Consider the following 20,252-nt stretch of genomic DNA (forward strand, 5'->3'; position numbering starts at 1 on the left):
TTGATAATTGTTGCTACCTCAATTTTCTTTTCATATATATAGGAAAACTTAATTCATCAATTCCATGACTCAAGGAATGAATATTAGCAGCAAGAGAGTACATTACATGGCAAGACATAACCATGACAGACATTCTTATTTCATTTAGAAGAGAAAAAACTTATTAAGATAGCACGCACACAAGGACATGATAACATGAATCCTAATAGTATGTAGAATTTGCATTAGTAGTAGTACTAGTATTATCATTGTGGCAGCACTTGTAAGTTATGAAAATGTCCATAACTCTAGGACAATCAGGACACTTTATAGCCTCTGGCAACTTTCCAGCAACATCAGGGATTTCAAATTGTGCGCAACGGTGCGTTTCATGTGCAACCCTCTCATGGTATTCTTTGAATGACAATTCGAACCCCTTCTTTACCACAACCTCCTTCCACCTCTCAAACTCTGCCACCGCCTTCAACATTGTGGTTCCGTGGCCACTAAGAACCACAGAGGAGCCTTTGCTCAGCAGGGCCCAACCGGTTTCGTCCTTGTAACACAGCAACCTCTGCACTTCTTGTTTCACTGCATCGGCAGCCTTGTGAGCCTTTGTCACAAACAAGCTCTCTACCCGCTTCCAGAAGCGTTTGAAGATGTTTCTGTTTTCCTTTTCCACACAGAATAGCTCTATGGATATCTTTAACTCTTTTATTATGGTCTCATTTGCAAGGGATGCAGCACTCTTGCTGAATTCTTGGATCCACTCTTTGTCTTTGCCTCCATAGAACAATATGTACTTCTCCTCTTTTATCTGCTTCAATTCACACCCAAACTCAAATATATATATATATATATATATATATATATATATATATATATATATATATTGAATTGTGATAATAGTATCCAAATGATACACGCCATCCAAATTAGTCTCAAAGGATTTTATATATATAGAATATTTTAGTCCAAACAAATTTTTTATTTGCTGAAAATTTTTTAGAATTATTTTCATTGAAGAGATTGGTCTTCTGTCATCGCTGTTAATCAAATTTTTTAATATGAGCTAGACAAACAAGTTTTTAATAAATTTATTATAATATAATTAAGTTTTTTAAAAAATACATTATAGAATAAATTAGTTTTTTTTTTAAATGATAGACGAACCAATCTGTTTGACCAAAATAATTCTAAATAATTTTTAATAAATAAAAATCAATCATGATAAATATACTATAAAATCAACAATCAATATAAAATACACATTACAAATAAGTTAAACTATATTATATATTTATATATAAATATATAATAATTAATTTTGGTGTATAAATAATATTTTTAATAAAAATTTATTAGAAAATAAAGTGTCTTATTTAAAATTTTTTGAGAATGAATTTGGTGTTTATTCTATCCAAATATATTGAATTTCTTAAAGTGTGAGAATATGCAATTAGTACAAATTAAGAGCTTGTTTGGATAAGCTTCTAAAAAAAGAATTTTTTTTTTTGAGTTATCTTTTTTTAAAAGATTTTATGGAAAAATAAAAATAATTTTATGTTTGGGTATATCATGCAAATTAAAAAAATTTTTTTATCTATTAATTATATTTGGGTATAACAATATAAAAGTATTATTTATTTATTTATTATATAAAAAAAATTATAAAAAAAAAATTTAAAAAAAAAAGATGTAAATTACAACTTTTCAAAAAAGATATTTTTTTTTTATTTTTCTAGTACTTTTACTTTTACTACTAAAAATTTGCCAAATACGCTAAAAAATAAAAAAAGATATTTTTCATTAAAAAAAAATCTCTTTTATCAACCAAACAAGCATAAGTGTGTATCAAATTAGTGTACTGTGCAATATATAAATATGCTTACCCAAATGTCAATGTTGGAGTGAATGCCACCAACAACTGAGCCAACCCAATGTTTTTCTTTGTGAATTGTCTCTTCTTCAACAGTGGTAAAGGGAAAGGCTTTCATTCCATAGGCCTCAATCAAATGGAATGCGTTTTGATGGAGCACCTTGCCTTGAGGGTTTAGCAGCACGACCATAGGACTCTTCTTGAAGTGCCACTCCTCCTTGATGTACTTGTAGCCTGCTATGCTTCCAAAGTGTTGAACCACATACCATTGCATCTTGGCCTTTAGAACCTCGAATTTCTTTCGCAGATGCTCGCTCCATTCTTCCACTATTGGAACCCAAACGATCTTATATTGCTCTTCTGACTTAATGGATTCATGAACCGGTCTCAGTACTGAAATCTCTTCCTCTGTGATGTCTAGAGTTGAAATGAATAGGTATACATGTTTCTTTTTCAGCACTGTAATGTCAACCTGTCATGTCGAGAAATGAAAGTCAAAATATTCAATCAACTATATTCAAAAGAAATGAAAAAATTATAATATTGATATTTTGACTTATTTAAGATATTATATTTATTTAAATCAGATTCACATTCTATTTAACAGTTTAATATAAGGCCAATTTTATAATGAAAAAGTTTTGTAGTAGAGTGAAGAGAATTATTTAATTTTATTTTAAAAATGAACAAAAAATAACATATTTTATGTAATAACTATTAATCACTCATAAAAAAAAAATCATTCTCTTCACTATCTTTTTTCTCCAACGTAACATCCAGCTTAATGAAGTATGAATTTATACAACGTCTCAACATTATGATATATACACTCTTAATATTACTTATACTTATACTACTAGGGTTTGACAAGCGCTTAGCTTTGCAAACGATAGTAAATCTATGTACTATTGTTTCTTGTTAAAAATGAAAACCAATAAAATAATGTCTACCTTGAATAACCTACGTAAATTCATAGCTAGTAAACTGCTTGAATATATAAATAAAATAGTAAATCAAAATATATTGCAATAGGAAAATGTAAAAATATATACAAACCGTAGTTTCAGAAGCGCAATCGAACAGTGGCTGCGGGGCATCCTTGGCGAAAATTAAGACCTTAAACACTTCCATTATCTCAGTTGGGGTTTGGAAAAGCTTCCTTAGCTTACGATAATATTCTGCCTCCTCTGCAATTAGCCAAATTTAGTTCCTTCGCATCTTAAATATCATTTAACCTCAAAGCAGTAGTTCTACACTTCTACTCTTTAAGAAAATTAGGGGAGAGAGAGACAGAGAAAAAAAAAAGAGAATATGTAAATGAAATACAGTAAGAAATTTATATTATTGGGAAACAAATTATAAATATTAAGAAAAATATAAAGATATATATGCAAGTATATTTTTCTTCTTGGTACACAAGTAGTCAAAGTTTAAGAGAAAAGATACTCTCTTCTCCTGCTGTTTAAATGACATTCTCTTTTTTTCCATTTTTAAAATATATATTTTTCTGCAATAATTAAATAACATACACTTTAATTTAATCCATTTGATTAAATATTTTTTAATAATTATTAATATATATTTAATTTAAATTTTTTATATATTTTATGATTAATGATAAATAATTAAAAATAAATAAAACTTATTATTTTAATAATAAATATATTATTATTATTATTATTATTATTATTATTACTACGTAATATAAAATATTTAGTCTAAAATTTTTATATATTTCATGATTAATGATAAAAATTAAAAATAAATAAATATATTATAATAATAAATGTTTTTTATTTTATATTTTTACTACTATAATAATATTAATAATAATATAAAATATATATATTCCTATTAATGTAGTAAATTTTAATTATTTTTAAAATTTTTTATTAATCATAAAATATATAAAAATAAATAAATAAAAACTATAATAATAATAATAATAATAAGTATATATTTTATATATTTTTTGAAATAATCAAATAATTATCACTAATTTATATATAAAAATAATTATTAAAAAATATTTTAATCAAATAGATAAGAATGTATGTATTTAATTCTTAGAAAAAAAGACACTATATATATATTTTTTAAATAGAAAAAAGGAGAATGTGATTTAGACAAAAAAAAAATTCATTTCTCAAAATAATAATACCTAGCATTTTTGTGTCGATCAAACTCGAGAATTAACACGTCCTATTCGATCATTTATTAAATAGTAGTGAAAAAATCATGTTAGCTAAGGAGGAATTAAAGTGTGTCCATGAGTTCTTCACTAAAATTTAATAGTAACTTTATTACTTATTATTGCATTTCACCGGTTTCGATGAATAATAATAACTCTCCGTTTGTAACACATCCATATATATAGAGTATGTACTAGGATCATTATTAACTAGTGACTAGTCTAGTAGTATTCTGTTACTACTGACCAATTTGGTGTCTGCAGAGCGCGATGTGCTTCCTCAGTTTGCTGAGTACCACGTTGATCTTTTGACCGTAATGGTATAATTCCTGTTTCTCCTCCCTGAAATCAACCAACAATTTTGTTGCTGTTGATGACAAAATATGTGTAACCAGTAATTAGTGGAAGAATTTAACTTACGAATCAGTTGTGAGACATTCAATCTGAGTGACAATAGTAACAAGAGTGATGATACACCAATACACATCAATTGGGATATGCTCCCTAGCAGGAAGCAAAGCAGGCACATCTTTAGTGTCATAAGAAGAGAGCTTCTCCAACTCAACTATCAACTCAATCACTTGCAATGTCGCTTTCACCAGATTGTTGACCTCAGTGATGGCTTCACGGTGCTTCTGCAAATTCGCAGGCCGTATGAGCAGTGGAACTCTCTTCATCACTGCCACTGATTTCGCCAAAACATCTGTTTGTAGATGCTGAGATAGCAGCCAGAAATCACCATATTCAACTGCCAAAGCAGCAAGTGTGAGCACTGCTTTCGCATCCCATTCGTAGTGTGAGAGCTTATGGAGAATGGCCACTGCAGTTTCGTGAGCAGTTTCCTCACCGGCAGCCTTGCAACACATCTGCCACGTCATAATAATATTACTAGAGACATATAACTATTCATGTAATTGCTTTTGCAAGTTTAAAAAAAGAAAATATATCCAAAAAATTTATGTTAATTCAAAAGAGATCTTGTGTGAAATAAAATATTATAGATATAACTATAAATTTTGTAGAAAAATAGTTTTATGATATATATAAATATAAATAAGAGTAAGTGACTTAGTTGATTCAACATCCAATTAAAGAAAAAAAAAAGTGAATTATTACCTCAAATGAAATTTGCTTGAGTGTGCAATAAGGTGAATTGAAATTGGGTTGGAGAATCTTTTCATCAATCTCCTCCATGCTTGATTTGGAACCCTGCCAGAGGATTTATCACAAGTGGATATACATATATTATATATAGGACAATCAAAGAACGTAGCATAAAATAAACGGAAACATTGGGAAATAGATAATGAAATCTAATTAGAAAGAAGAAAATATAATGAACCTGCACAAGGTCGTCCAAAATGGAGGTTGAACGGATAAGGGTATTGTGGACAAGAGTGAAGAGAGGATCGACCTCAAACTTAGTGTCACTATGAACATGAGTTGAGTAGATTAATTCCAAGATGTGCTCGTCCGACATGGCTAATGGATTATGCTCCTTCTCCTCTTTGTGATTGTGATGATGGAGTAGAGACTTCAGTGACAGCTTATGATGATGATGAGCCATTATGGTCCTCCTTAGCTTGATTGATTTCTTGCTGCACCCTGCTTATACTTGATGATTGTACTCCCTTATTAGCTTATTTATAGCATGAAAGATATGCTTGAGCAAGGTAACAAAGTTTTAGAAATATATTTTTATTTCATTTATTAATTAGTAAAATGATATGATTAATTCATTCAAACATTCTTGATTGATTTTTTTTCTTTATCTTTAATTCAAAGTCATTTGTTAAAAACTTTACTTTTGGCCTTTGGAAAAGAAATTCTGTGGATCAACTTAGGAGAAAAATCTTCAATCAATTACTTAAGTAAATATTTACAATAATAAGTATAATTCAATTTTCATAAAAAAAATTCACAGACATTCAATTGTGTATTGAATATGCCGGAAACTCATGTGCAATCGATTTTACGTAAAATTGGTAACTGAGAGCGGTTAAATGATTTTATTAATTTGACTAAATTTTCATTTAACGGTTCTCAACTATCAACTTCACGTAAAGTCGACTGCACCTGAGTTTCGACCATTGAATATTGATGCATGCAAAATTTTAGATAGCCAATACTTTTTTTCTATTTTTGTTTTACATTTGAATTAATTCTAGCTAATTCTCTTCTTTATAACTAGAAGTGTAGATTCTTAATATTTTCAGATAATGAGTTTAAATGTTGTTAATATTATATATTTATGGTAAACTTCAACTCTGAGACTTGATCTCAACAACAATAACATTCAATAAAAATAAATAAATGTATGAAACTGCCCCAATACGAAGCACATAAGAAACGTATAACAAGAAGTTTAATGGAATTCTGAAGTCATTGATGACCAAGCATTAGTAAAAAACATAGGCTTTGCAAATTGCAATTATCTTATTTTATTTATATATTGTTTTCCTATTTTCTGAGGGGCATAAACCAGGAATTTGTTGGGGGTAGGTTTCAAGTGGGTTGCGATGAAATTTTTAGGAAATTATGATTATCAGTGATTATATAGGCTGTCATTGCTAGTTTATGTGTTTGGCTTAGTTTCCTTTTTCTTGTCTTTTGTGGTCTCTTAACGTATGTTCTTGTGTCATTACTCGTGTGTTTGAAAATTTTAGACCATTTTAAATGGTACTATGCTGAAGATTCAAGAACGAGGATTTTGAATGAAGGCTCTAGCAGCCTTACTTTTTGATGAAATCATTAACGCCAATGTATTAGGTAGCAGAGGAATGGAATAATACTCTTGGAAAGATCTGAATGATAATATAAGTTGCATGCATCAGAAAACGGAAAATACTTAACTAATAAGTGGACAGATTATAATCTCTTACACTATATATTTACTCTTAATTACTACGTATATATGAAGTCACAAATCTATACTTGACACATTAATAAACAATGTCACAAATCACAACGCCTATTTATAGACTATATAAATCGGTGAAGTTACCTACTTCCATCCCCTGGTTTACAAATTACAATGTCTTGTGGAGTAGTCCTAGCTTATGTCCTTGGCTTTATGTGCCTAGCTTGTACCTTCTAGCTTATGTTGCATCTAAGACCTCCACATAATAAATATATATTTACACTTGCTCCACTACCACCGTAAATAAATAAACAAAAGTTGGTGGAATCTTCATGCATGTGCAAAGGAAATTTTATTAGTTACTGTCTTGTGACTCTTCATGGGTTCATTATTTATGAATCCTTTTTCCAGAGCCTCCTTAAGCTGGTTCCAGCAGCGGAGGCGAGACCAAGCAATCTTTTCTTTCTGAAACACAATAATTTTATGAAATTAAAAAAAAGCTATGACACAAAAGTAAATGAAGTACTGTTTCTGATTAGGATCTTGATTTGTAGACACACATCTCATAACAGTATAATTAATAATATGAAAAAAACAAGGTAATATCTACTTTATGTAATAGAAAACGTTTTCAAGTATTCTACAGTTTTAGGTATTATGATTGAGATTAATGACTAAAAATACTAGAATATTTAAAATTATCATACGCTTGAAATACTTCCTATGTAATATATAATGTGTATTGAAAAGAATTTATCATAAAAACTTTTATTCATAAAAACAAATTTATTATTTTCAAGACTTAAAATATAAATTCTAATACACATTTATTAAACAAAAGGCTGAATTAACAGCAAATAAGTACCTATTAAGATATAGTATAAAGATATTTGCAACTTTAGTGTAGTAAGATAAAGATCAACCTTAATTCAATTCAGTTCCAACACTCAAGATAAGCAGCAACGTACAGAATACATGAAAAAACACACAATTGCTCTTATTTTAATGGACACACTAGGAACAATTTCCCTCAGAGTTGCATCTCATAATTAACAAAATGAAAGTTTCTAATGTGCATCATTACTACTGATAACAACATTATTATTGTCATTGTGGCAGCACTTATAAGTTATGAAAATGTCCATAATCCTGGGACAATCAGGGCATTTTATGGCCTCAGGTAACTTGCCAGCAATGTTTTGAATCTCAAACTGTGCGCACCTGTGAGTGGAGCGCACAATCCTCTCATGATACTCTCTGAATGAAGTCTCAAACCCCTTCTTCCTCACAACCTCTTTCCACTTCTCAAACTCCGTCACAGTCTTCAGGATTGTGCTTCCGTGGCCGCTCGCCACCACCGACGACCCTTTGCTGAGCAGGGCCCATCCGCTCTCGTACTTGTAACACAGCATTCTCTGCACTTCTTGTTTCGCACTATCAACTGCCTTATGAGCCTTCGTCACAAACAAGCTCTCTATACGGTTCCAGAAGCGGCTGAACAGGTTCTTGTCTTCCTTTTCCACACAGAAGAGTTCTATGGAAATTCTTAAGTCCTTTATGACAGGATCATTTGCAAGCGCTGCAGCAGTCTTGCTGAATTGTTGGATCCATTCTTTGTCTTTGCCTCCATAGAAGAATATGTATTTCTGCTCTCTTATCTGTTGATTCATTCACAGAGTGATTAGCAATACATTATTACCAATATTGATTTCATGGCAAATCTTAGAGAAAACAGAAAATTAGTCCTAACTCCTAAGGTAGTGACTCCTATATTATTCTCTTTTTGTTTCTTTTTATATATTATCTTTAAACTAGAAAGAGGCGAATGCTAATGCAGTAATGCACTCCCAGAAAAATAAGGAATATAGAAAGTATCTAAGTCACTGAAATAAAATATATTAAAAAGAGAATTAAGATTTGTTTAACTGACAAAAAATAAAACACTTCTTACTTGGGAAAAAACGTTGAAAAATAAACTTAGGAAGGATAATATAGTAGGTTGTTGATATTTATACTATAAAAATTATCAATGCTATTATTGTGACCAATATATAAATATATGCTTACCCAAGTGTCAATGTTGGAGTGAATATCACCAACCACAGGACCAACCCAATGAATTTCATTGTGAATTCTCTCCTCTTCCACAGAGGTAAAGGGAAAGGCCTTCATTCCATAAGCCTGAATCAAATGGAATGCATTTGTATGCTGAACCTTGCCTTGAGGGTTCAAAACCACAACCATGGGACTCTTCTTGAAGTGCCATTCCTCCTTGATGTACTTGTAGCCTGCTATGCTTCCCAAGTGTTGAACCACATACCATTGCATCTTAGCCTTCAGAACCTCGAATTTCTTTCGAAGATTCTCGGTCCATTCTTCAACTATTGGAACCCAAACAATCTTATATTGTTCATCTGTCTTGATGGATTCATGAACTGCTCTGAGTACTGAAATCTCTTCCTCTGTGATGTCTAGAGTTGAAATGAAAAGGTATACATGCTTCCTTTTTAACACTTCAATGTCAATCTATCATGGGAAGTGAAAAACAAAAACAAAAAAAGAAAATCATCGACTTGCAAACTGTTCTCTCGTTAATGGGCTGGGCTTGAGCCCAACTTTAATATATATTTTCGTATAAAAAAAGCCCTAGTAAAAATTAGAAAAGTATTATATGTATCACTGTGTGTATATTTTGTTTGTGTATTTTTTACTTTTGATAATAAAATTAGTAATTGATAAAAAATGAAAAAAATTAAAAAATTTATTTTAATTATCATTTCTGTAAAAGCTAATATTCTTGTTTTAATTAATTTTTTTATGACGATATCAACTAATATACGTTTATTTGTGCTTTTATCACTACGCTTATTTTAGTAAGAAAAGGTATATACAAACCGTTGTTTTAGTAGCACAATCGAACAATGGCTGTGGTGCATCCTTTGAGAAAACGAGGACCTTAAACACCTCCATTATCTCCGTTGGAGTTTGGAAAAGTTTCCTAAGCTTACGACAATACTCTGCTTCCTCTGAAAATAAATCATAATAGAGAACTTATTTAGTTTGCTTGATGTACTTTTGTCCCTGCAATTTAAGCTTTAAATGCAACAGTTTCTCCTATTTTATATGTACTTGGACTAAAAAATATCTTTATTATTAGACTAATTTTATAGTGTGTTTTGTTTAGTGTCTAACTTTTATCTAAATTATTTTTTATAATAACTTTAAAATATTTAAAATTTTTTAACTTTTATATTTTTAAATTTAAAATTAATTATTTTACTTATTTTATTAATTAGACAATATTTTTTAGACATCATAGCAAACACTTTATTATTATTCAAAAACATTTTCTAAAGAAAGAGAAAATGACAAAAAAGATAAAGCTTGGCACAATTTCACTACTGACCAATCTCATGCCTACAGAGCGTGATCTGCTTCCCAAGTCTCCCAAGTATGAAGTTTAATTTTTGTCCATATTGATACAGTTCCTGCTTCTTCTCCCTGAAATCGAACAATTATAACCTGACCAAGCAAAGGCCACACCAAATCTTCCTAAATTAAAATGTAGATAGTCTGGCAAAAATATATTATATGCAAATTAGTTTATTTATAATTTATTATCTATTATTAATTTTATAACTAAAATATGTTTTATATTATCTTTTCATTATAATTGAAATTAAATTTTTTTTTATCTAAAATTAAAAAGTCATCTCTTCTTCTTTATTTTCATTTCTTTATCTCTTTCATTATTTCGCTCGTTTTATTTCTTATATATCATTATCAATAATTAAATTACAAATTTAACAATTAAAATATGCAATATGATATTCTCTAATTGCAATTAAAATTAAAAATTAAAATATTAAAATTAAAATATAATTATATTATATTACTAATTTAATAATTAAAATATATCACATAACACTCTCTCATTAAAATTAAGAAAAATATTTTTATTTAAAATTAATAAATTTTCTTCCTACATCCTCTTGTCTATCTCTCTCCCTTTCTTTATTTTTCTCTATCCTTCTCGTTCTATATATAAATTATAATTTATATTTTATATTACTAATTTAACAAACTAAAATGTGTCACGAGATATTCTTTTATTACAATTAAAATAATTTTTTCTCTAAAATTAAAAAACTCCCTCTCTCTTTCTTTTTTTATCTTTCTCTCTTGTTTCTCTTTCAATCTCTATTTCTCTTTACCATTTTGTTCTAAAAAAATAAAATTAATAAAATAATATAATTTTAATAAATTCATAAAATTATAAAAAATATATTAAATTTATAATTAAATAATATCCTATAATATTATTCACATAAAAAATTATTATATGAATATTTTTTAGTTTTTTAATTAAATTTTAAATTTTTATCGCTTATCTTTTTAATCTATATTTTTATTTCTCTTTCTTCAACTATTGATTTCATATAATTTAGAGAGAATATTAATATTGTGATTAATAATTAGAATCAAGATTTAATTGTTTAAAAAAATTAAATTTTGAGTTAATTTTATAACTATCAATATAAATTTTTTTATACTAATATGTAATTATATTTTTATATAAATAAAAAAATTATTTTTAAATAACAAGTATAAAAATTAATTATTTTATTTGTGCAATAAATTTAATATCTAATCGATTGTAAAAGTATACACATGAAATTCTTTTCGTTTTAGATAATAAATGTTAAAATTAATTATTAATAAAAAAATTAAACTCTTTCATATAAAAATAATAATTAAAATGTTTAGTATTTAATTTCTTTTATCTATGAAAATCCTGATCTTCTTAGGCGTCGAAAATTTTTGTCTCTTATGACCTTTTTATAAAAATAGTTTGATTTTATAAATTTTTGTATCATAATCTATAACGTGAGGACGAAATCGACGTAATTTTAAAAAATTTATATTTCCGTAATCGTAATGTTATTACGGATAAAACACTAGTTAACATTTATTTTTGGATGTTGATAATATCACTCTAAACTAAACTAATAATTTTCTTGGAATTCAATGTTATTAATTAAGAACACAACTTACGATTGGGTGGTGAGACAATCAATCTGACTAACAATAGTGACAACAGTGATGATAGCCCAGTATACATCAACAGGGATGTGCTCTCTAGCAGGCACCAAAGCAGGCACATCTTTAGTGTCATAAGAGGAAAACTTCTCCAACTCGAATATCAACTCGATCACTTGCAATGTCGCTTTCACGAGATTGTTGACCTCAATGATGGCCTGCCGGTGCTTCTGCACGTATTCTGGCCGAGTCAGTAACGGCACTCTCTTGAGTACCGCCACTGATTTGGCCAAAAGGTCTGTTGGCTGATGGTGAGCCAACAGCCAAAAGTCACCGTACTCGAGGGCGAATGCGGCCAGTGTGATCACTGCCTTTGCATCCCACTCATAGTTTGAGAGCTTGTTTAGTATCACCAGTGCCGTTTTGTGAGCTGTTTCCTCACCTGGAGGCTTGCAACACATCTGCCATCATAATTAATCACTATTAGTTCTCAACTTCCAAACTTAATTATATAATCCTTTGAACTTGTACTATAAATATGTTATGTCTGCCATAAAAATTGTCGGCATAGAACTAATTAACTATGCTGGTGATTGGTGAATAGTCATTACGGTTGTCAGCATAATTTAGTATATTGTAGCGACAATTATTTTGGAGAATACAGTCTTCAACTGCGACATTGATCGTTGCCCTAATATTTTTCGAAAAAGATAATTTTTTTGTCGCAATATATGCTGTAATATTATTTTGTTAGCACATGTCTCAATTCTTGTGACTATAAATCCTTGTTAATAGTGACAAATATCTGAAAAAGATTATTTTCACAACAATTGGATCAATTTATAATGTTAGTTGAAGAAAAAATGTTTGAAATACATAATTAGATCAATTTAAAATTACTTTATTTCATATTTTTTAATTACCGTTTGTCTTATTTTATATTTTTTAATAATTACTAGCATAACCGTTTCAAAAATTCACTTATCATATTAACTATAGAATTTTTTTTACTGATAATTTCAACACTACTCCGATCCGATCTTGTGAGATTCATGTGCTAGTGTCTTGCCACCAATCGTGTAAATATATACATGGTCAATTAAATTTTTTAATTGTTGGAATCCATTTGCATACCAAAAAAAAAAAAAAAAGAAAAAGGTAGAAAACACATACACTATATATACGCTATTGAACAATAATAATAATAATGGATTTATTAATGAATGACCTCGAAATAGATTTGCTTGAGTGTGCAATGAGGTGAACTAAAATTGGCTAGGGGCATCTTGTCGTCTATATGTTCCATCATCGATTTAGAACCCTGCAAGATTCATGACATGTGCATATTAATAGCTATAAGAAGGTTAAGAATAATTCTATTAGTTACTTTTTTTTTGTTGAAAAAGATCGATACATTATTGAGAGATATGGGGTTTAATTACCTCAAAAAAATTATCAACAATGGAAGTTGAACGCCTAAGGGTAGTGTAAACAAGAGTGAAGAGAGAATCCACATCAAACTTAGTGTCACTATGAACATGTGTTGAGTATATTTGCTCCAAGATCTGCTCGTCAGACATGGCTAATGGATTATGCTCCCTATCCGCTGTCTGGAGTAGGGACTTCAGTGACAACTTATGAACCATTATTATCCTATTTCTATTCTTACAAAACTTACAAGAAATCTAAAGCTTGTTGGTGGTGCACCAAGTTTCCTTGTTCTTCCTTATTTATATCATAGAAAATGACTGAATGAAAAAGGATATGGAATATTTTATGGATTTAACTTTTATAAGTAGTCATTATAAAAAACTTCTATATATATCATTTAAAATAGGAAAATGATGGTTGCACCATATTTTATGTACAAGTTTTTTTTAATGATATAAAAAAATTATTATCTTTTTCCACTTCTCATGAATCATTTTAAATATAAAAAATGAAAAGTATACAAGAGAAATATATTAAAAAATGATGCATGTAATATTTCTCTTTAAAATATTTGATTGGAGTGTATTCTACCTTTAAAAAAAATAAAATTGATTGAGTCTTATAAATAGGTAAATAAAATACTGTAATAAGATTACTATTGTACCAAACCAACTTAGTTGGTTTAGTAGTTACTTCACTAATTTGATTAAATAAATATTGATAATTCAAATTCTGTTTTATATATGCAATAATTCAATGGTCAATGATAAAATTTTAAATAGAATTTAAATTTGGATAAAATTAATTTTTGACCTACCAAATTAAAAATTATCATAAAAAAAAAAGAGTAGTACTGTACCGGTAATTGATGATGATGAAAAACCGAAAAAAAAAAGGACTTTTCTTGTGATCAACCATTGCATGCAAATAAGTTCATTTATTTCATGATAAGAAATTCATGAAGCAGTAACAAAGATAACATCCAAATGATATACCAAACTCAAAACCTAGTAAAATTGAACCTGTACAATTGCATTAACGACTAGCACTGTAGCACATTACCACAAGAAAAATGTTAAATTGTGCTAACGTAAAATTGTGCATGAATATCATAGGAATATTTGAGAGAGTGAGAGAGGAGGGGGAATTAATAAGAGAAGTGCATTCATTTTTTTTTAGGGCAAATGGCTTATATAAACTAACTGTGAATAAAATTTATCCAAATCACCCAAAGTAAAAAATGGTATATGAATTTCTCAAAGCATGTAATTATGTAAATCAAAATAGGCATATTCAATTTAGTAGAGTTTCATGCAAATCGAATCAATTTCATTCGATTTATGCATACATGGTTAGGGTTCCTAGTAAATCGAACCAGCACAATTTGATATACCATGGTCGTAATATCCATAAATAAATCGACACAGTGCAAGTCGATTTACTGTGTATTGAGCAACACATGTAAATGGATGTAAGCTAATTCGATTTACTAGAGACCAAATGTATATAAATAGATGTTGAACGTGAATTTCTCATCATAGTGATATTCAATGGCTAGTGATGAGAGTTTTTTAGTTTTGGTGTAGTATAGAGGATCGATTAAAAAATGCGTTTTGAAATTAAGTTTACTGATAAGGATCCGCTTAGTGTTTTCCTCAAACCTTTAACAAGTTTCACCGAGTTTCAGAATACTATAATCCGAAAATTGGGATTGCAAGGCATTAAACGGGTAGATAAGTTATTCTACAGAATTTCGATTTTCGTTGTGCGGGATGATGTGAAATACGATTCGTTCGCCATAGGCAGCTACGAAGATCTGCAAGTACTGTTCCATTATTGTTGGCAATTCCCAGAGGTGAGAACCCCTAAGCTGTTGGCCAAGCTTGTGGATGTAGTCTCTAGTTCAGGAGGTTCTAACCATAATCCTCAGCCTTCAGCCACGGCAGCCTGCTCTAGTTCGAGGCTGGTTGGTGCCTCTTCATCTTTACCCATGATTGAGCCTGAGGTAGCTTTGGTTGCCTTCCCATCCTTCGCCGCTAATCTAAATCGCGCTTATGACAGAGAAGTGGGTGACACTAGACCCTTTGGTGACGTTGCAATTCCGATGACTGGCATTCCTGATGTGGTACCGGAATCCCGACAGGGTAGAGCACCAGATAGTGTGGAAGATGTATTTTAGGATGAGAATGATGATGATGTGGAGCCCGCCACCATTGCCGATGATAGCGATGATGAGCTAGCGACGAGTACTCCAGCTGAGGGTGGTGCAGCGGCTAGTTCAGAAACTCCGCAATACCCCCTCGCACTTTTTAACCTTGGACTTGGATGCCATGAGACAGCAGGGGGTACTTGGCGCGCCTGTCGGATTTGGGACCACAGACACACAGGATACAGGAGGAGTAGTTGAGTTCCAAGTTAGTCAACAGTTTCAGGATAAAGAGGAGACCGTGCTGAGCGTGAAGACTTATAGCATCCGAAGTGGGGGTTAAGTATAAAGTGTTGGAATCCGATTATCACAAGTACCACGGGAAGTGTAAGAAATTCGGCAAGGGGTGCATATGGTTGATTCGTATTAGTCTCTGCCAACGCAGAGGTATATGGGAGGTAAAATGGTACAATGGACTGCATACTTTTCTAGCCACTTTCATATCCAGCGATCATAGGAGGCTTGATTATCATGTGATTTCGGCCTTCATACTGCCTATGATTAGAGCCGATGCTTGCCATGTCAATCAAGGTACTGCAGAATATGACAGAGGCCTATTTTGGTTTTCGACCGACTTACAGGAGGGTTTGGATGGCTAAGCAAAAAGCCATGGCTCAGATTTACGGAGACTGGAAAGAGTCATATAATGAGTTACCGCGATGGGTGTTAGGGGTATAGATGATGATGTCGGGTAGTGTTGCAGTGTTGAGGACGATTCCTGTGTGACTAAGTGGCCAAGTCGATGAGCCGTGCACTTATTTCCACCGTCTCTTTTGGACATTCCCATTGTGTATCGAGACATTCTGACATTGCAAGCCTCTAGTTAGTGTTGACGGGACCCATTTGTACGGCACATATGTCGTTGAACCTCGCAAGATGGGCCAGCCCAGCAATCTGGAGATACGACATGATCCTATCGTCTAACGGCATACCATACTGCCTCCTCATGCTCGTGATACATCGGTGGAGCAGTATGACATTGAAAAAATTCTCTTATAATCATAACACTTTATAAAACAGCAATCACCATAAACAGGTACTTTTAATCGAAAAATACTTTAATAAGAATTCTATTAAACTCTCGAAATCACTTATCCAACATGCATTTGTGATTTGAATACTCTAACACACTACTATCCTTATATCAACACTCTAACCACTATTTGAGATTTAAAGATTCTAACAATTATAATATTTAAGCACTTAACAGTGTAGTATCGCTAACCAGCTTCTAACACACTACTACCCCTAAATAAAAACTCTAACTACTACTTGAAGTTTATACATTCTAATCATTCTAATAACCAAGTTCTAAGCAATTTAATATCATTATAACCTCTTCATGCACGCTACTAGCGATATGTGCAACCCCATCCAACTGGTAGATTCTGTTCGGGTCGTCTTCCATTCTGATAACTCACCTTGCTTTCTCTGGATTTGGTGGGGTGTGATTTGGTAAAATGTAATTCAAATGAAATGAATTCAAACTATATATAGCGACAGTGCATGTAAATCGAATGAGGATATTTCGATTTACATTGAAGGACCAACTTATATAAATCGAATCAGGTGTTATCGATTTCATAATTCGATGTATCCTAATTCGAATTACTATGGGCAGCCTAATTCGAATTACTATGGGTGATATAAAATCGTGTACTTTAATAAATCTATGGGTCCTGATTCAATTTAGTGGAGCAAGGCTAAATCAACATGAGCCAATTCGATTTATATATAGCTCAAGGTATTTTATTAAATCGATACAACCTAATATGATTTACTATTATAATTCGTAATTCGAATTAAACTAATTCTATTTACATAGTTACATGCTTTAGAAAATCCACATACTACTTTTTACTTTGAGTAATTTGAATAAATTTGAGTAAATTTGATACACAGTTGATTTATCTAGGTCATTTGTCTCTTTATTTTTTAGGTAAACATTTGCCCCTTCTTTTGTTAGGTAAACATTTTTTAACAAATGTTAGGAATAATTTTTTTATCTATTTTATATTTTAATTAAGAGAAAGTATTGAGAACAACACTTTTCAATCAACATACAAAATAGCTAACAATTTATAAAATATTTAAAAATAAAAATACTAAAAGCATAAAAACTCAATTAAAAATATATTTGAGAGTGAAATAAAATAAAACCAATTTAAGATACATAATATTTAAAATTTATAATTTATAAGAATTTAAAGTTTAAAAATTAGTTTAATATTTAACATTAGAGTAATATCAATAGCAATGGTGAGTGGCAGGATGGTGGCCGAAAGTGATAATAAGCGACAGATGATGGGAGTGAAATTGTGTTGTTAGAAAAAAGAAAAAAAATAATAAAATATAATTTTAATAAAATGTGAATGAGATAATTTTTCAAATTTATTTATATAAAAATATTTTTTTATAAAAATAATTATAAATAATTTAATATATTTAATTATTTTGTATAACGATTCGTAATATTATCTTTATATATATATATATATATTTTTTTTTTTAAATAGCCACCCAAATCTTTTTTGCTTTTATTGAGCGTTTTAGCTGACCTAATACTTGTTGCTGAATTGTTAACATGGTTGTTAAATTAATACTTGATATGTAACGTATACTTCGGCAATCAGAACAGACAAATTCGAAATACAATACAATCAAATAATAACAAACCCAACAAATCCGGACGAGCTATGCTAAGCTTGGAAATGTAACCAACAATTCAAACGTTATCAAGAAAGATAACCTCGGCAGAAGCGGAGAATCCCGAGATACGCTCTAATCAAACAAACCTAAAACGCCTATATAAGTAGATAGGTAACCTCGGAAAATGATAGGTCACATAACTCACTCTGATTTATTATTATCATTTCTCTTACTTCATATTCTTACTTGAGCGTCGGAGTGCTTTTTGCAGGTGCTTCCGCCGCGGTGTTCCAAGCCCAACCGACGTATAACTCTTCCACCTAAAGCTCGGTATACAGTGGAGGAAGTTGTCATACCTCGGACTCATACGCACGGAACATTTGACGCCCACTGTGGGCCGCGAGTTAATCTAACCCCACTATTTCTCCTACATTACTCTTTGGTATTTTCTTTTGTGTAGGATTTTCCACCCTCCAACATGGCCGATAATGGAGTTCACCAGCTCACTCAAGCCGAGCTTCTGGCCCAGATGGCAAAACTCCAGGCAGAAGTTCGAAGGCTTTCCGAGCTTTCCAACCAAAAGAATGACGGAAAGCACGAAGACGGAAACCCTAAAAGCTCGACCTTGGGCAACACAAACCCTCTAAGCATCACCCCACCAAAGGAGAAGCTAACGTTAGACAATCCCTTTTCTGAAGAGATCACCAATTTCCAAATACCGAAGAACTTTGTGCTGCCTACCTCCCTGGAGCCATATAAGGGGATTGGTGACCCCCGAGCTCACATCAAAAAATTCCAATCTATGATGTTTTTTAATGGTGTTAACAATGAACCCATACTTTACCGAGCTTTTTCCACTTATCTTGATGGTGCTGCTTTGCTCTGGTTCTCTAAATTGTCTGCAGGTACAATTTCTTCTTTTGAACTGGCGAGGTCTTTTATCGACTATTTTGCCACCTCAAGGATATACGTGCACAGATCAGACTACCTCGGCACAATCAAACAAGGACAACATGAGAGCCTAAAAGACTACTTAACTTGATTTGCCGAGGCCACTATGGAGATTCCGAACTTGGACCTAAAGTCCACTTACATGCACTCAAGACTGGCCTCCTACCTGGCAAATTCTGAGAAACAATCGCAATTACCAAACCCAAGTCATTGGAGAAATTTCGAGAAAGGGCCGTAGGACAGATGGTGATTGAGGAGCTCCGAGAAGCCTAAAAAGCGGACAAGCAACCGACTAGAAGAGAGGAGGAAAAGACCTTCAAATCGCAGAGCAATAAGGAGAAAAAGAAACCCTTCAAGCTCACACAAAAGTTCGATACCTACACCAGATTCAACAAGGAACACTCAATGCCAAAATAGTGAAACCTCCCACTCGGGCAGAAAGCTATCAAGATCAGCGATTCATAGATAGAAGTGAACACTGTACTTTCTATCAGAAGTACGAACACACAACGGACGAGTGCGTAATAGCCAAGGACTTGCTAGAAAGGTTTGCCCGGCAAGGACTTCTGGATAAATATGTCGAGGGGCGAAAAAGCAAAGAAACAAAAAAAGAAGCAGGATGAATGACCAACAAAAAAAGAAAAAGGGAAATGGACAACCCCAGACCTACCAAGAAGAATCATAAACTGCATATCGGGAGGGTATGTAGGAGGAGGCGAATCAAGCTCGGCCCAAAAACGGAGTTACCGAGCAATGCTGGCAATAGAAGGAACAACACCTACAACAAAACATAACACGGCAGACCCGGAGATAACCTTCAATCAAACCGACCTACCTTCAACAGGCTCAAACCTCGACGACCCAGTAGTAATATCCATCCAAACAGGTGAATTATTGGTAAGAAAGTACCTTTTGGACCCAGGTAGTAGTGCTGATGTATTATTTTATTCAACTTTCCTAAAAATACAATTATCTGAAAAAGCTATGCAATCCTCATCAGGAGAACTGGTTGGGTTCTCCGGAAAAAAGGGTCCCGATAAAAGGACACATATGGCTAAAAACAACA

At 31.5% G+C, this 20,252-nt stretch overlaps 2 protein-coding genes across 5 annotated transcripts; both read right to left on the reverse strand.

Moving 5' to 3' along the window:
* On the reverse strand, positions 1-6,270 carry LOC112779436 (protein SIEVE ELEMENT OCCLUSION B). Of its 3 annotated transcripts, none has more exons than XM_025823702.2 (7): positions 5,392-6,270; positions 5,166-5,258; positions 4,470-4,915; positions 4,297-4,391; positions 2,915-3,045; positions 1,872-2,330; positions 1-796 (listed from the first exon to the last, which is right to left on the reverse strand). In XM_025823702.2, exons 1-7 carry the CDS (start codon positions 5,614-5,616, stop codon positions 203-205), a joined length of 2,043 nt encoding a protein of 680 aa, XP_025679487.1. In that variant the 5' UTR covers positions 5,617-6,270; the 3' UTR covers positions 1-202. The 3 variants fall into 3 exon arrangements, with proteins under 3 accessions (XP_025679487.1, XP_025679486.1, XP_025679485.1); XM_025823701.2 differs by having other exon boundaries at positions 1-799; positions 5,392-6,267; XM_025823700.2 differs by having other exon boundaries at positions 1-817; positions 5,392-6,267.
* Positions 6,271-6,912: 642 nt separating this feature from the next.
* Positions 6,913-13,656, reverse strand: LOC112778714 (protein SIEVE ELEMENT OCCLUSION B). 2 transcript variants are annotated; one of them, XM_072228044.1, is made up of 8 exons: positions 13,392-13,656; positions 13,178-13,270; positions 11,965-12,410; positions 10,316-10,410; positions 9,805-9,935; positions 8,977-9,435; positions 8,131-8,567; positions 6,913-7,374 (listed from the first exon to the last, which is right to left on the reverse strand). In XM_072228044.1, exons 1-8 carry the CDS (start codon positions 13,593-13,595, stop codon positions 7,302-7,304), a joined length of 1,938 nt encoding a protein of 645 aa, XP_072084145.1. In that variant the 5' UTR covers positions 13,596-13,656; the 3' UTR covers positions 6,913-7,301. The 2 variants fall into 2 exon arrangements, with proteins under 2 accessions (XP_072084145.1, XP_025678793.2); XM_025823008.2 differs by lacking the exon at positions 6,913-7,374 and having other exon boundaries at positions 7,812-8,567.
* Positions 13,657-20,252: the final 6,596 nt, after the last annotated feature.

This window comes from Arachis hypogaea, chromosome 19, assembly GCF_003086295.3.
Source record: "Arachis hypogaea cultivar Tifrunner chromosome 19, arahy.Tifrunner.gnm2.J5K5, whole genome shotgun sequence".
Classification (NCBI taxonomy): Eukaryota; Viridiplantae; Streptophyta; class Magnoliopsida; order Fabales; family Fabaceae; genus Arachis; species Arachis hypogaea.

Excerpts from the sequence above, each read along its gene's own strand:
- LOC112779436 (XM_025823700.2), bottom strand. The coding sequence starts at position 5,616 with ATGGCTCATCATCATCATAAGCTGTCACTGAAGTCTCTACTCCATCAT. Across the intron at positions 4,392-4,469 it reads GAATGTCTCACAACTGATTC|GGAGGAGAAACAGGAATTAT; the intron begins GTAAGTTAAATT and ends GGTTGATTTCAG. Across the intron at positions 2,331-2,914 it reads ATTGCGCTTCTGAAACTACG|GTTGACATTACAGTGCTGAA; the intron begins GTTTGTATATAT and ends TCGACATGACAG.
- LOC112778714 (XM_025823008.2), bottom strand. The coding sequence starts at position 13,595 with ATGGTTCATAAGTTGTCACTGAAGTCCCTACTCCAGACAGCGGATAGG. Across the intron at positions 13,271-13,391 it reads TTGTTGATAATTTTTTTGAG|GGTTCTAAATCGATGATGGA; the intron begins GTAATTAAACCC and ends TGAATCTTGCAG. Across the intron at positions 8,568-8,976 it reads ACTCCAACATTGACACTTGG|ATAAGAGAGCAGAAATACAT; the intron begins GTAAGCATATAT and ends ATGAATCAACAG.